Source organism: Mustelus asterias, chromosome 16, assembly GCF_964213995.1.
Source record: "Mustelus asterias chromosome 16, sMusAst1.hap1.1, whole genome shotgun sequence".
Taxonomy (NCBI): Eukaryota; Metazoa; Chordata; class Chondrichthyes; order Carcharhiniformes; family Triakidae; genus Mustelus; species Mustelus asterias.
The window spans coordinates 65,648,548-65,661,050 of NC_135816.1; the positions used below are offsets into that span (position 1 = coordinate 65,648,548).

Genomic DNA, 12,503 nt, shown 5'->3' on the forward strand with positions numbered 1-12,503 from the left:
TGTTCCAAATTCCTCTTGATTCAGGAACAATTCCTTTAGAATTTTTCATTCATGGAACCTGGGCGTTGCTGGCTGGCCAGCATTCAATGCCCATCCCTGGTCACCCTTGAACTGAATGGTTTGTTAGTCCATTTCAGAGGGCAGTTGAGAGTCAATCATATTGCTGTGGCTCTGAAGTCACGTGCAGGCCAGACCAGGTAAGGACAGAAAATTTCCTTCCCTAAAGGTCGTTAGTGAACCAAATGGTTTATCTGACAATCGACAATGGTTTCACAGTCATCATTAGATTCTTAATTCCAGAAATGTTTTATTGAATTCAAATTCCACCGTCTTGCCATGGCCGGATTCGAGTCCGGATCTCCAGAACATTAGCTGAGTTTCTGGATTATTAGTCTAGCCTCTGCCTGATTGGAAAGTCACATATATCACACAGCAATTTAAGAAAGGTTAGATAGGGAAACTCATACGTATTTAAAGTATTTGTATCTCCCATGGATTTTGCGGCACTTCCACCTTGGACCTTGGACAACCAACACCTCCTCAATAAGATAAAAGCAAATTACTGCAAATGCTGGAATCTGAAACAAAAATAGAAATGCTGGAAAGACTCAGCAGGTCTGACAGCATCTGTGGAGAGAGAATAGCGCTAAATTTTTTCCGGTATTTCACAATCTCCCTCGGGCGAGGCTCGTAAAATCCCGCCCGAGACCAATGGAGAATTCCCGCTCTGCGAGCCTTGTCTGCCCCGATCCCAGGGTGGGCGAGGTGGTAAAATTCCAGCCCTTGAGTCTGTCATCCAGAGTCGAAACGTTGGCTCTACTCTCGCTACACAGATGCTGTCAGACGTGCTGGGATTTTCCAGCATTTTCTGTTTTTATCTCCTCAATGAACCTGCATCATGTTTGACTTTAACCCATGAGTGTGTCACCTCATTACTTTTCTTTTTGTTCAAATTCCTGGTCAATGTTTAACACAAACCGAAGAATTATAGACCAGTCAGTCTTACATCTATTGTTCATAAATTAATACATAATTAAAGATAAGGGTTGGGATTTTCCAGTCATTCACGGATTCTCTGATCCCGCTACAGTGAACGGAGATTTGGCTGAGCGCCAAATTCTCCGTCCTCATTTGCAGCGGCAGCGGGGCGGGAATGGCTGGAGAATTCCAGCCAAGATGAATAAACAGCCTGAAATGTCCAGCTGATCAGAGAGAGGGGACAGCATGGATTTATTAAGTATAGGTCATGTCTGACAAACTGGATTGAATTTTATTTACTTCAGGTTATAGTAACTCAAATGGATTGTATTCACCATACTGTGTGGCAAAAGAAACTTCAGTGTTCAGGAGGAAAAAAATGATGTGCGCTTTTTCCTGAGCCAAGCTCAGCATGTGTGGGTCTGTGTTAATGAGTTAACGTAAGTGAACTGCATGTGTGCATGTATAAAATGAGAAAGCAGAGAGAGAGAGAGAGAGGAAGAGGAGACAGAGATAGGAACGTGAGGAAAGGAAAGACAGGAGCGAGAAGAGGAGAGAAACAAATAGGGGGCAGAGGGTAGAGAGTTTTGGAGAGGGAACAGACAGAGAGACTGGAGAAAAATACACAGAAAAGGAAGAGGAGAAAGAAATCCAGGGGAGACGATAGCGAGAGACAAGCATATCCAGGCAAAAGTTGCAGAGAGAACTTGAAACATCTTTGACCATCTCCTTCAGCCCCGTAAGTCTTTTCATTTATAATTTGAATTTGTTTTGCTCTTCCATATAATGCAAAATTCTCTTAAAATGGTCTAATTCTGTTTACTTGTAAACCTGTGAAGCTCTCCTTACCATCTCGCTCCCTCCAGCTTTCTTTACACTCTCCTCTCCCAGTCTAGCTTTCACCCACCTCTTCATTCCTCATTCTTTATCGTCAGGTAGTGTCCTCACCAACTGAAGGTTGACAATCATGGTTTACCCCATGATATTGCTATGAGGCAAGGAAGTAGGCCCCAAAGAACTAGCTCAACCAGTACAGGGATTGAACGCAACTGTTGACATCATTTTGCAACACACTGCAGCCATCCAACCAACTGAGCTAACCAGCTCCCTTCTCCCACCTTTCCTTCTGTGAAAATCCACAGCAAATAAAGAAGTTTATGCCTGATTTCTACCCTCTCTTTGCCCCTGAAATTCATGTTGTGATTTCAGATTTCACTTCTCGCATACTGGAGAAATTCTAAATTTTACAGGTTAATTCCCTGAAAAGAGAAAGTCCCTGATATCTCCTCAGCAGAGGATGTTTGTCCAGATTTTTCCTCTGTTTGTCTGAAAAAATGTTAGAAATTTGGCAGCATTTGTGAAAATATCAGGAATGTCTTCTGAAATAGTGTGTTAATGAGTTAACATTAAAATACCTAACAAGACCATCAATGTGTCAATCTGTCTTCATTCAGACATGGATGTACATCATTAACCACGGTGGCAAAGTGGTTAGCACTGCTGCCTCACAGCCCAGGGACTTGGGTTCAATTCCGGCCTCAGGTGACTGTCTGTGTGGAGTTTGTACATTCTCCCCGTGTCTACGTGGGTTTCCTCTGGTTTCCCCCCACACTCCAAAGATGTGCATGTTAGGTGGACTGGCCATGCTAAATTTCCCCTTAGTGTCCCAAGATGTGTAGGTTGGGGGATTAGCGGGGTAAATACTTGGGGTTATGGGGAGCAGGTCTGGGTGGGATTGCCCCTTAGTGTCAGGGGGGATTACATGGGTTGGATTGTTGTCGGCGCAGACTTGATGGACTGAATGGCCTCCTTCTGCACTGTAAGGAATCTATGATTCAGTGTCCTGTGGGAGGCAATAAAAAAGATACTAATGACAGAACTTCAGTGCGGATTAACATCATGCAAGGATCATTAAAGTTGCCTTTGCTGATTTCCAACAAATCAATGTTTTTAGTGGGCAAACTTATTGGAAAATGAATTTCTCCTGATTTTTACTTCTGGGCCGTAATGTTTTGTGTTCAAGTCCCACTCTAGAGACTTGAGCACATCATCTAGACTTTCACTTCTGTGTCACTCTGTGGGAGGTATCCCTTTTTTGGGATGAATCATGGCCCAGTTTGATCTCTGCTGTAGATGTAAAAGATTCTGTGGCAGTATTTGGATGAAGCGTTCAGGAGTTTTCCAATATTTATCCATTAAGCAGCATCGCTATAACTGTGGGTAACTTTAAATTACAATTTGTGGGACCTTGCTACATGCACATTTCCTACATTACATCAGTGAATATACTTCAAAAACACTCAATTGGCCATAAAGTGCACTGGGGAGTCCAAGGGCTGTAACTGTTGTTGCATAAAAGTGAGTCATTATTTTATGCTATTTATGTGTGTTACAAGCTGTATGTTTCATGTGCCATGCATAACAGACACGACCCACATCATACAAGATCACAAATGCTTCTAACGCTTAGCAGCCAGGAAAAAGAAGCAGGAATAAAACTGCTCTGCCTGGATGGCAAATTGTAAAAAACTGGTGAAATACAGCTGTGGAAAAGGCAGTTTCAATGTTGCTGGGGCCTCTGGTAAACATGGATAACTCTCTGATGAAATATAAGTAGGATCTAGGAGTACTCCCATATAAGGTTTTAGTGCTCAACATATGCACTCGCATTTTGTGTACAGGCAACTCATTGTATTATCTGCAATAAAAGCCGCCCCTCTAGAACATAGAACATTACAGCGCAGTACAGGCCCTTCAGCCCTCGATGTTGCGCCGACCAGTGAAACCAATCTAAAGCCCCTCTAATCTACACTATTCCAATATCATCCATATGTTTATCCAATAACCATTTGAATGCTCTTAATGTTGACAAGTCCACTACTGCTGCAGGCAGGGCATTCCACGCCCTTACTACTCTCTGAGTAAAGAACCTACCTCTAAAATCTGTCCTATATCTCTCACCCCTCAATTTAAAGCTATGTCCCCTCGTGCTAGCCATCACCATCCAAGGAAAAAGGCTCTCACTATCCACCCTATCTAATCCTCTGATCATCTTGTATGCCTCTATTAAGTCACCCCTTAACCTTCTTCTCTCTAACAAAAATGACCTCAAGCCCCTCAGCCTTTCCTCATACGATTTTCCCACCATACCAGGCAACATCCTGGTAAATCTCCTCTGCACCCTTTCCAACACTTCCACATCTTTCCTATAATACGGCGACCAGAACTGTACGCAATACTCCAAATGCGGCCGCACCAGAGTTTTGTACAGTTGCAGCATGACCTCCTGGCTCCGAAACTCAATCCCTCTACCAATAAAAGCTATCCACACCGTACGCCTTCTTAACAACCCTATCAACCTGGGTGCCAACTTTCAGGGATCTATGCACATGGACACCCAGATCCCTCTGTTCATCCACACTACCAAGTATTATTAGCATTAGCCCATTCCTGTTACTTCTTCCAAAGTGAATCACCTCACACTTTTCCGCATTAAACTCCATTTGCCACCTCTCAGCCCAGCTTTGCAGCTTATCTATGACCCCAGCTATGATATGGAGAGTGAACAGTGTGACTGAACTTACTTTTACATTATCATATGTTAATCATCTTGTAATCTACAGGTGTTCCTGTTTATTCAGCAGGATCAGGATATCTCCTTCTTTACCTCTATGGAGCTATGGTAACTGTACAACATGTGTACAATATAACTGTTATTTCAACGAGGTTAAGTGTTTTAATTGTGTCAGTGACAAAGCTCATTTATGGTGATTTTGCAGAGGTCTTTTTTTTCTGTCTTTCTGGTTGGATATGGGTTAAGTAGTCCCACTGCCCTATCTTAAGCTCAAGCAGTATCAAGTTAGAGATTATATTGCCTGTAGAAATCATTCAGTTCTTCAGTGTTTTTGGATGGGCACAAGTTTAAGTTTATTTATTAGTGTCACAAGTAGGCTTACATTAACATTACAATGGAATTACTATGGAAATCCCCTAGTTGCCACACTCCGGCACCTGTTCGGGTATACTGAGGGAGAATTTAACATGGCCAATGAGACTGTGGGAGGAAACCTGAGCACCCGGAAAAAACCCATGCAGACATGGGGAGAACGTGCAGACTGCGCACATACAGTGACCCAAGCCAGGAATTGAACCAGGGTCTCTGGCGCTGTGAGTCAGCAGTGCTAATCACTGTGCCACCATGCCATCCAAAGTTGTAAAGAGAGAATCCCTGTGCTTCAAAGCAAAGCCACTTGTACCCATTGTTCAATAGATTACAGGGCTAGTTGTCCATGGTGTGAAGTGTTGTGATTTGTGGGATTTTAATCATCCTGGGCGTTAAACATCATTCATTCTGTGGGCAGATTGTAGAAAAGATTGGACAGGGTGGCTGGTACAGGGACCCACTGGAGCAAGAGGGTAACATGAGAAAGAGTAGGCTCATTCAAGGATAATGGAGAGAAGTTATGCATGGAGCCAGAGGAAGTGGGTGAAATCCTTAATGAGTACTTTGCATTGGTATTCACCAAGGAGAAGGACATGACAGATGTTGAGGTCAGGGATAGGTTTGAGAACGTCAATATATCAAAGGAGAAAGTGTTGAGTATCCTAAATTGCATTAAGGTAGACAAGTCCCCGGGGCCGGATGGGATTTATCCCAGGTTACTGCGGGAGGCAAGGGGAGAAAAGCTGGGGCCTTATCAGATACCTTCACATCCTCTTTGACCACAGGCGAGGTTCCAGAGGACTGGAGAATAGCCAATGTTGTTCCCTTGTTTAAGAAAGGAAGCAGGGATAATCCAGCAAATTATAGGTCAGTGAGCCTGACATCAGTGTGGGGAAGCTTTTGGAGAAGATACTGAGGGACAGGATAAGTGCACATTTGGAGGAAAATGGGCTAGTTAGTGACAGGCAGCATGGTTTTGTATGGAGAAGGTCATGTCTCACCAACTTGATTCAGTTTTTTGAAGAGGTGACAAAGAAAATTGATGAGGGAAGGGCTGTGGATGTAGTTTATATGGACTTTAGCAAGGCTTTTGATAAGGTGCCACATGGCAAACTGGTACAAAAACTAAAATCCCATGGGAGTCGGGGCGGGCTGGTTGGATGGGTACAGAACTGGCTTGGTTATAGAATGATGTGGAGATGCTGCCGTTGGACTGGGGTAAGCACAGTAAGAAGTCTCATAACACCAGGTTAAAGTCCAACAGGTTATAGAAGACAGAGAGTAGCGGTGGAAGGGTGTTTTTCAGAATGGAGATCTGTAGCTAGTGGTGTTCTGCAGGGATCAGTGCTGGGACCTCTGTTGTTTATCATATATATAGATAATCTGGAGGAAAATGTAGGGGGTCTGATTAGTAAGTTTGCAGATGACATGGAGATTGGTGGAGTTGCTGATAGTGCCGAGGATTGTCAGAGGATACAACAGGATATAGATAGATTGGAGACTTGGGCACAGGAATGGCAGATGGAGTTTAATCTGGACAACTGCGAGATGATGCATTTTGGAGGATCAAAGTTAGGCGCGAATTATACTATAAATAGCAGAATCTTTAGGAACATTAACATACAGAGGGATCTGGGCATGCAGGTCCACTGTTCCCTAAAAGTGGCAACACAAGTGGTCAAGTTGATTAAGAAGGCATATGGCTTGCTTGCCTTCATCAGCCAGGGCATTGAGTGTAGGAGTTGGGAAATCATGTTGCAGCTATATAAACCCTTGGTCAGGCTGCATTTGGAGTATTGCCTGCAGTTCGGGTCACCACACTATCAGAAGGATGTGGAAGCTTTGGAGAGAGTGCAAAGAAGGTTCACCAGGATGTTGCCTGGTTTCGAGGGCGTTGGCTATGAGGAGAGGTTGAATAAGCTAGGATTGTTTTCACTGGAAAGACGGAAGCTGAGGGGAAACCTGATAGAGGTCTACAAAATGATGAGAGGCATAGACAGGATGGAGAGTCAGAGGCTTTTTCCAAGGGTGGAAGTGTCAATTACAAGGGGGCACAGGTGAGAGGGGAATAGTTTAAGGGAGATGTGCGGGGGAAGTTTTTCACGCAGAGAGTGGTGAGTGCCTGGAACGCGCTGCCAGAGGATGTGGTGGGAGCAGGCACATCAGCAACCTTTAAGAGGCATCGGAATAGATACATGAATAGGGAGGGAATAGAGGGATACGGACCAAGTAAGGACAGAAGGTTTTTTTTTCGTTAAGGCATTATGATCGGCACATTCTTGGAGGGCCGAATTGCCTGTCCTGTGCTATACTTTTCATTGTTCTTTGTTCTTTGTTTTAAAATAAATGTAAGTAAAATCCATTGGGTTCTGTTTGGGGCTTGCCAGATATTCCTTTCTCCACTCTACTCAGGCAACGTTCAATACTAAAGGGTTAAAAATAAGTGTCGATCCCAGCATGTTTTGATGCGATCTGTTTGAATAGGCCAATGCTAACAACTCTGAATTTTAAGATTTCTCAAAAGTAATCTCTTTTCCTCTACACGCTGGGGAAATATTCCAGCTTCTGTGTTTCACTTTGGCGATATGTGCTCTCAGTTATTAGACCGTGACGTTTTTTATAATCCTTCAATGATATTCCCAGTAAATACTGATTTTCTATAAATTGACCCGGATTTTGAGGCCCAATTATTTTCTCCCCTTTTAATTTTCATGAGATTTTGATGCTAAAAATAGCGCCTGGAAAACACCTGAAACAAAAAACCTAATACTGGCATTTAAAATCTGACTTTAATCATCCTTATCATCTGGAAATGATCTTGATGCCTATTATTTCCATACGTGACTGACTCATGGACTGAACCCACCACCACTGTCAAATAAACACCTCTCCAAATATCAGGGAATCATGAGCCAAGGGGGAGGAGAGCTGGTCAAGTAACATGGAGATTAATTTTTAACTCAACACTTGAAACAAACACTTTTAACTCCTTTAAAAATGTCATTTTTTTGGTAGATAATCAGCTTCTCGGTCCATCTCAATCTTGACATCAGGGAATATTAGTTTCAAAAGGTTTTCAAATAAAATTCTGCTGCCTTTCTGTTGAAGCATTACTCTCTCTGTATCCTGTGCATTACTGCCCACTCCTCATGGCCTCGGTCTTCCCCACATTGGTGCGTCTAATTAATAGCAGGTTATGTTTCTTCACAAAGACCTGTTAATGAATGGAAACAGTGTAATACAATGTGGTATCATTTTTCCTCTTTCCCTCTCCCGCATGCAGGTATTCCAATGGAGCCTCTCATCTGTTTGTGGCTTTGGAATGTCCTGGAGCTGTTGCTGTTCCTTACGGCGCTCACTGATGGCAGCTCTGTCCTGTCTTGTTCAGCTCACAGTGCTGCCTCATATTCGCTGGTGTTTAAAGGCAAATGGAGTGCCAGTGCCTTCCCCAAGCAGTACCCACTTTACAGGCCTCCTGCACAGTGGTCACCTCTCATAGGTAGGAGGAGAAACGCCATGCTGGAAAATAATGGAGCAGCAATGTGTAAAAGGACAGGGAGAAGTTGGGGGCTAGGATGGGGCTGCGTGGGAGAAAGGCTGTGTGTGTGTGTGTGTGTGAGGGGGGGGGGGGGCGTTGGGAGTTGGGCAATGGGGCAATAGGTAACTGGGGGAATGTGATTGCACTGAAAAAGGTGCAGAGAAGATTCACGAGGATGTTGCCTGGACTGGGGAATTTCAGCTAGGAAGAGAGGCTGGATAGGCTGGAGTTGTTTTCCTTCGAGCAGAGAAGGCTAAAGGGGGATCTCATTGAAGTGTACAAAATTATGAGGGATGTAGATAGGGCAAATAGGAAGAAACCTTTCCCCTTTAGGAGAGGAGTCAATAACCAGGGGATAGATTTAAGATAAGGGGCAGGAGATTTAGTGGGGATTTGAGGAAAAACCATTTCACCCAGAGATGGTGGGAATCTGGGACTCACTGCCAGTAGTAGGGGTGAGAACTCTCAACATTTAAAAAAGCATTTAGAGCACTTGAAATGCCATAGCATCAAAGGCTATGGATCAAGTGGTGGAAAATGGGATTAGAATATATAGGTGCTTGATGGCCAGCACAGACATGATGGGCCAAAGGGCCTCTTTCTGTGCTATAAAACTGACTCTGAGTTGATAGTGAGTTGGCAATCCATTTAAACTAAAGATCAAGAGAAATGCAAAGCAGGCTCGTGCTACACTCGAATCTGTTTTATCCAAACGCATAAAGATTTACAGCAGAGTAACTGTTTAATCTTTCCTGGTCTGAGTGGCTTAGCTGCTCACCATCTTAATCAACTATCGAGGAACTTACTCAATGATTTAATAAATGCTGAGTTAATAGCTTTATTTTCCAATGCAGCCGTCACTCATAGTGACAAATACCAGCTCTGGCAGTTGGATTCCCTGGCCAGCCCTGGAGTACGGGAATACGCAGAAAGAGGATCACATGCTACACTAACACACGAGACAGAGAAAGCAAAGAACAAGATGCACAGCATTGCTGGGTTCTTCGAAGCACCAGCCATTCCGACTGGGATAGGACAGAGATCAACTAAACTTACAGTCTATCCAACACATCCGCTGGTAAGGAATTGGTGAAGCAATGTTTCTGTGTGTATAAGGTAGACAGCTGGCTCACCTGGTTTGATGGAAGCACAGAATGTCATGAGAAAATTATATTGAGATGCCAATGGGGGCAGCACAGAGCCCAGTGCAGACCTGCTCGTCTATTTGTCTCTCAGATACACATAGCTACATATGAAAGTTATTACAATTCACATTCAGATGCCTCAAGCTGCTGATACTAATACAATAAGGCAACACTAACCTAAAATGAACTCTTTCTAAATCTACAGGCCCATAAAAATTCAAACAGGACAAACCAGTGAATGAGGAACAATCACAGAGGATTGAATTGCTTGGGCTTTGTGGGTTGGGTTTAGGCAATTGTAGTCCACAGGCTGTAGTTTGGAAACCTCTGGCTTCTCTAAATGGAGCACTTTCCACTTGCCTGGAAGAGTGCAACTCCAACAATACATAAGAAGCTCGACGCCATCTATGACAAAGCATCTGCTTGATTGCTACCCCTTCCACAAATGTTCACATCCTCCACCACTAATGAACAGTAGCAGTCATGTGTGCCATCTACAAGATGTACAGCAGAAACTCACCAATGTTCCTTCGGCAGCATCTTCCAAACCCACGACCGCTACCATCTACAAGAGCAGCAGATGCCGGGGAACACCACCATCTTGAGGTTCTTCTCCATGTCACCATCATCGACTGGAAAATATATTGCCGTTCCTTCACTGTCGCTGGGTCAAGTCCTGGAACTCCCCTCCTAACAGCACTGTGGGTGTATCTAAAACTCAGGCTCTGCAGCCACCACTTTCTAAAGGGCAACGAGTGATGGGCAATAAATGCTGGCCCAGCCAGTGATGCCCACATCCCATAAATTAATAAAAAGTAAAGGACCATGCTAATCTCAACCTGATACTTGAATTTAACTAAATTTAGGTGTTGGTAAATTCAAGCAAATTGATCTCATTCTGATCACTAAGGGCCCGATTTTTAGGGCGCGAAAACTTGGTAAAATTGGGCGTGAGGCAGATAGCGCGATCCGCGCCCATGTCTGCGCAGATTCCCACTTTACTAAGGCCCGAAAATGGCCGCGATCGAAACCGTGTCCTAAACAAGCGCAATGCTAATTTAAATGCATTTGCATGCATTAAAATTGACTTAATGAGCTAGATGCCCAATCTTACCTGCATTTCCCATTTTACCATCGTGTTTGCCCATCCAGATTTGCCACGAAACAGACATGCTCGGCAAAGGTCTGTTTAGGGCATTCCAGCTTCTGAAGAGGTAAGTTCAGAGCTTCCAACGGCTCTCTAATTCAGATCGGTGATGGGGGGTGGAGGGTGGAGGGAAGGGGAGGGAGATGGGCCAGATCATTCTCTGGTGCGGGGGGGGGGGGGGCAGAGGGAGGTCAGATGGTTCTCTGGTTGCGGGGGAGGAGGAGGGAGGTCGGATGTATTGCTGGTGGAGGGAGGACCCAATCATTCTCTGGTGGGGGGAGGGAGGAGGAGGAGGTCAGATCATTCTCTTGTGGGAGGGGGCAGGGGGGGTCCGCTGCCACTCTGCGGGTGATTGTTGAGGGGGAAAGGGGGCAGGGGGTCGCAATCGGTCTGGGTAGTGGTTGGGGGGGGGTGGATAAGAGGTCAGTTATATTGTGGGGGTGGGGCGATATCTGTGGGGGCCATCGTTCCCGCTTTTTGCTCCCGGGCTGCTTTATCCACCTTTTGTGGCCCGGGAGCAATGTGACAGGGGAGCGTTTTTCAAATTTTTATTCACCGCACATGCACAGTTGAAGGCTCCGATTGGAGCAGCAGTGCTTCGGGCGCGATAAGCCCCGCCCACAGCGTGATTCAGACTCGTGATTTTTTTTCCGGCTGAGTGTGTATGGGGGCGCCTGAGAACAGGTTTCAAAGTCAGATCTGAATTACGCCCAGATTCAGCACTTAGAATCAAAATGGTAAAATCGCCCCCAAGTTTAAAAATTTGGCTTTATTCCCAACACCCTGTCGCAGCAAGCAGTAGTTAGCTTCAGGTCTGACATTTCATAGAATTCCTACAGTGTAGAATGAGGCCATTCGGCCCATCGAGTATGTACCGACCACAATCTCACCCAGGCCTTGTAACCCCAGATATTTACCTTGTTAATCCCCCCGACACTAAGGTCAATTTAGCATGGCCAATCAACCTAACCTGCACATCTTTGGTCTGTGGGAGGAAACCGGAGCACCCGGAGGAAACCCACACAGACACGGGGAGAATGTGTAAACTCCACACAGACAGTGACCCAAGCCGGGAATTGAACCCGGGTCCCTGGTGCTGTGAGGAAGCAGTGCTAACCACTGTGCTACCGTGCCGACATTTAGCTGTGAGCAATGTAGACACCAAACCATAAAGAGTGTTTCCAACAAGTGAGTGGGATTTTCCGGCCGCGCTCGCCCCACGGTTGGAAATTCCCGCCCGAAGTCAATGGATCATTGCATGGTCCGTCCCCCCACCCGCTATGGTTCCCGGGTGAGCGGGACAGGAAAATTCCACCCAGACACTGTGTAATCTCTCACTCAATTGGAATTTGAAAGTGTATTTTTCTTAAAGGAATCAAATAGAAGATGTTGGGGATTGAGGGGGGATATCTATTCTGAGGTGATGTGTGATTGTACAGAGTGTTGTATCCTCCCACTGTGGTTTACTTGTTGGTTCTTCTTCAGCTGTCTTTTATGGTACGGATAGTCCCTAGTCCTGACTGGTTTGTTGGTGGTGACAGCATTATTCTGTGCGAGGGAAATCGCTGGAAGGAGGAATTGACACTTGACCTTTACCCTTATGATGCTGGGACAGACAGTGGCTTCACTTTTTCCTCACCCAATTTTGCATCAATTCCACAGGACAAAATAACAAAGGTAATTAACGTGACCTCTGACTACAAATTTGTAATAAAATTTAAGGAACAAAATAGGTGGAGGAAAGGAAGTACT

The 12,503-nt window shown here is 44.8% G+C and overlaps 1 protein-coding gene across 1 annotated transcript in view; it reads left to right on the forward strand.

Annotated features, from left to right (window-relative positions):
• Nucleotides 1-1,473: 1,473 nt before the first annotated feature.
• LOC144505516 (spondin-2-like) overlaps nt 1,474-12,503 on the forward strand; it is a 29,959-nt gene continuing 18,929 nt past the window's right edge. Inside the window, exons 1-4 of the mRNA XM_078231641.1 lie at nt 1,474-1,717; nt 8,205-8,420; nt 9,314-9,537; nt 12,237-12,428. Coding sequence (XP_078087767.1) covers nt 8,213-8,420; nt 9,314-9,537; nt 12,237-12,428 — 624 coding nt within the window. The 5' untranslated portion in view covers nt 1,474-1,717; nt 8,205-8,212. The remainder of the gene's footprint in view (nt 1,718-8,204; nt 8,421-9,313; nt 9,538-12,236; nt 12,429-12,503) is intronic.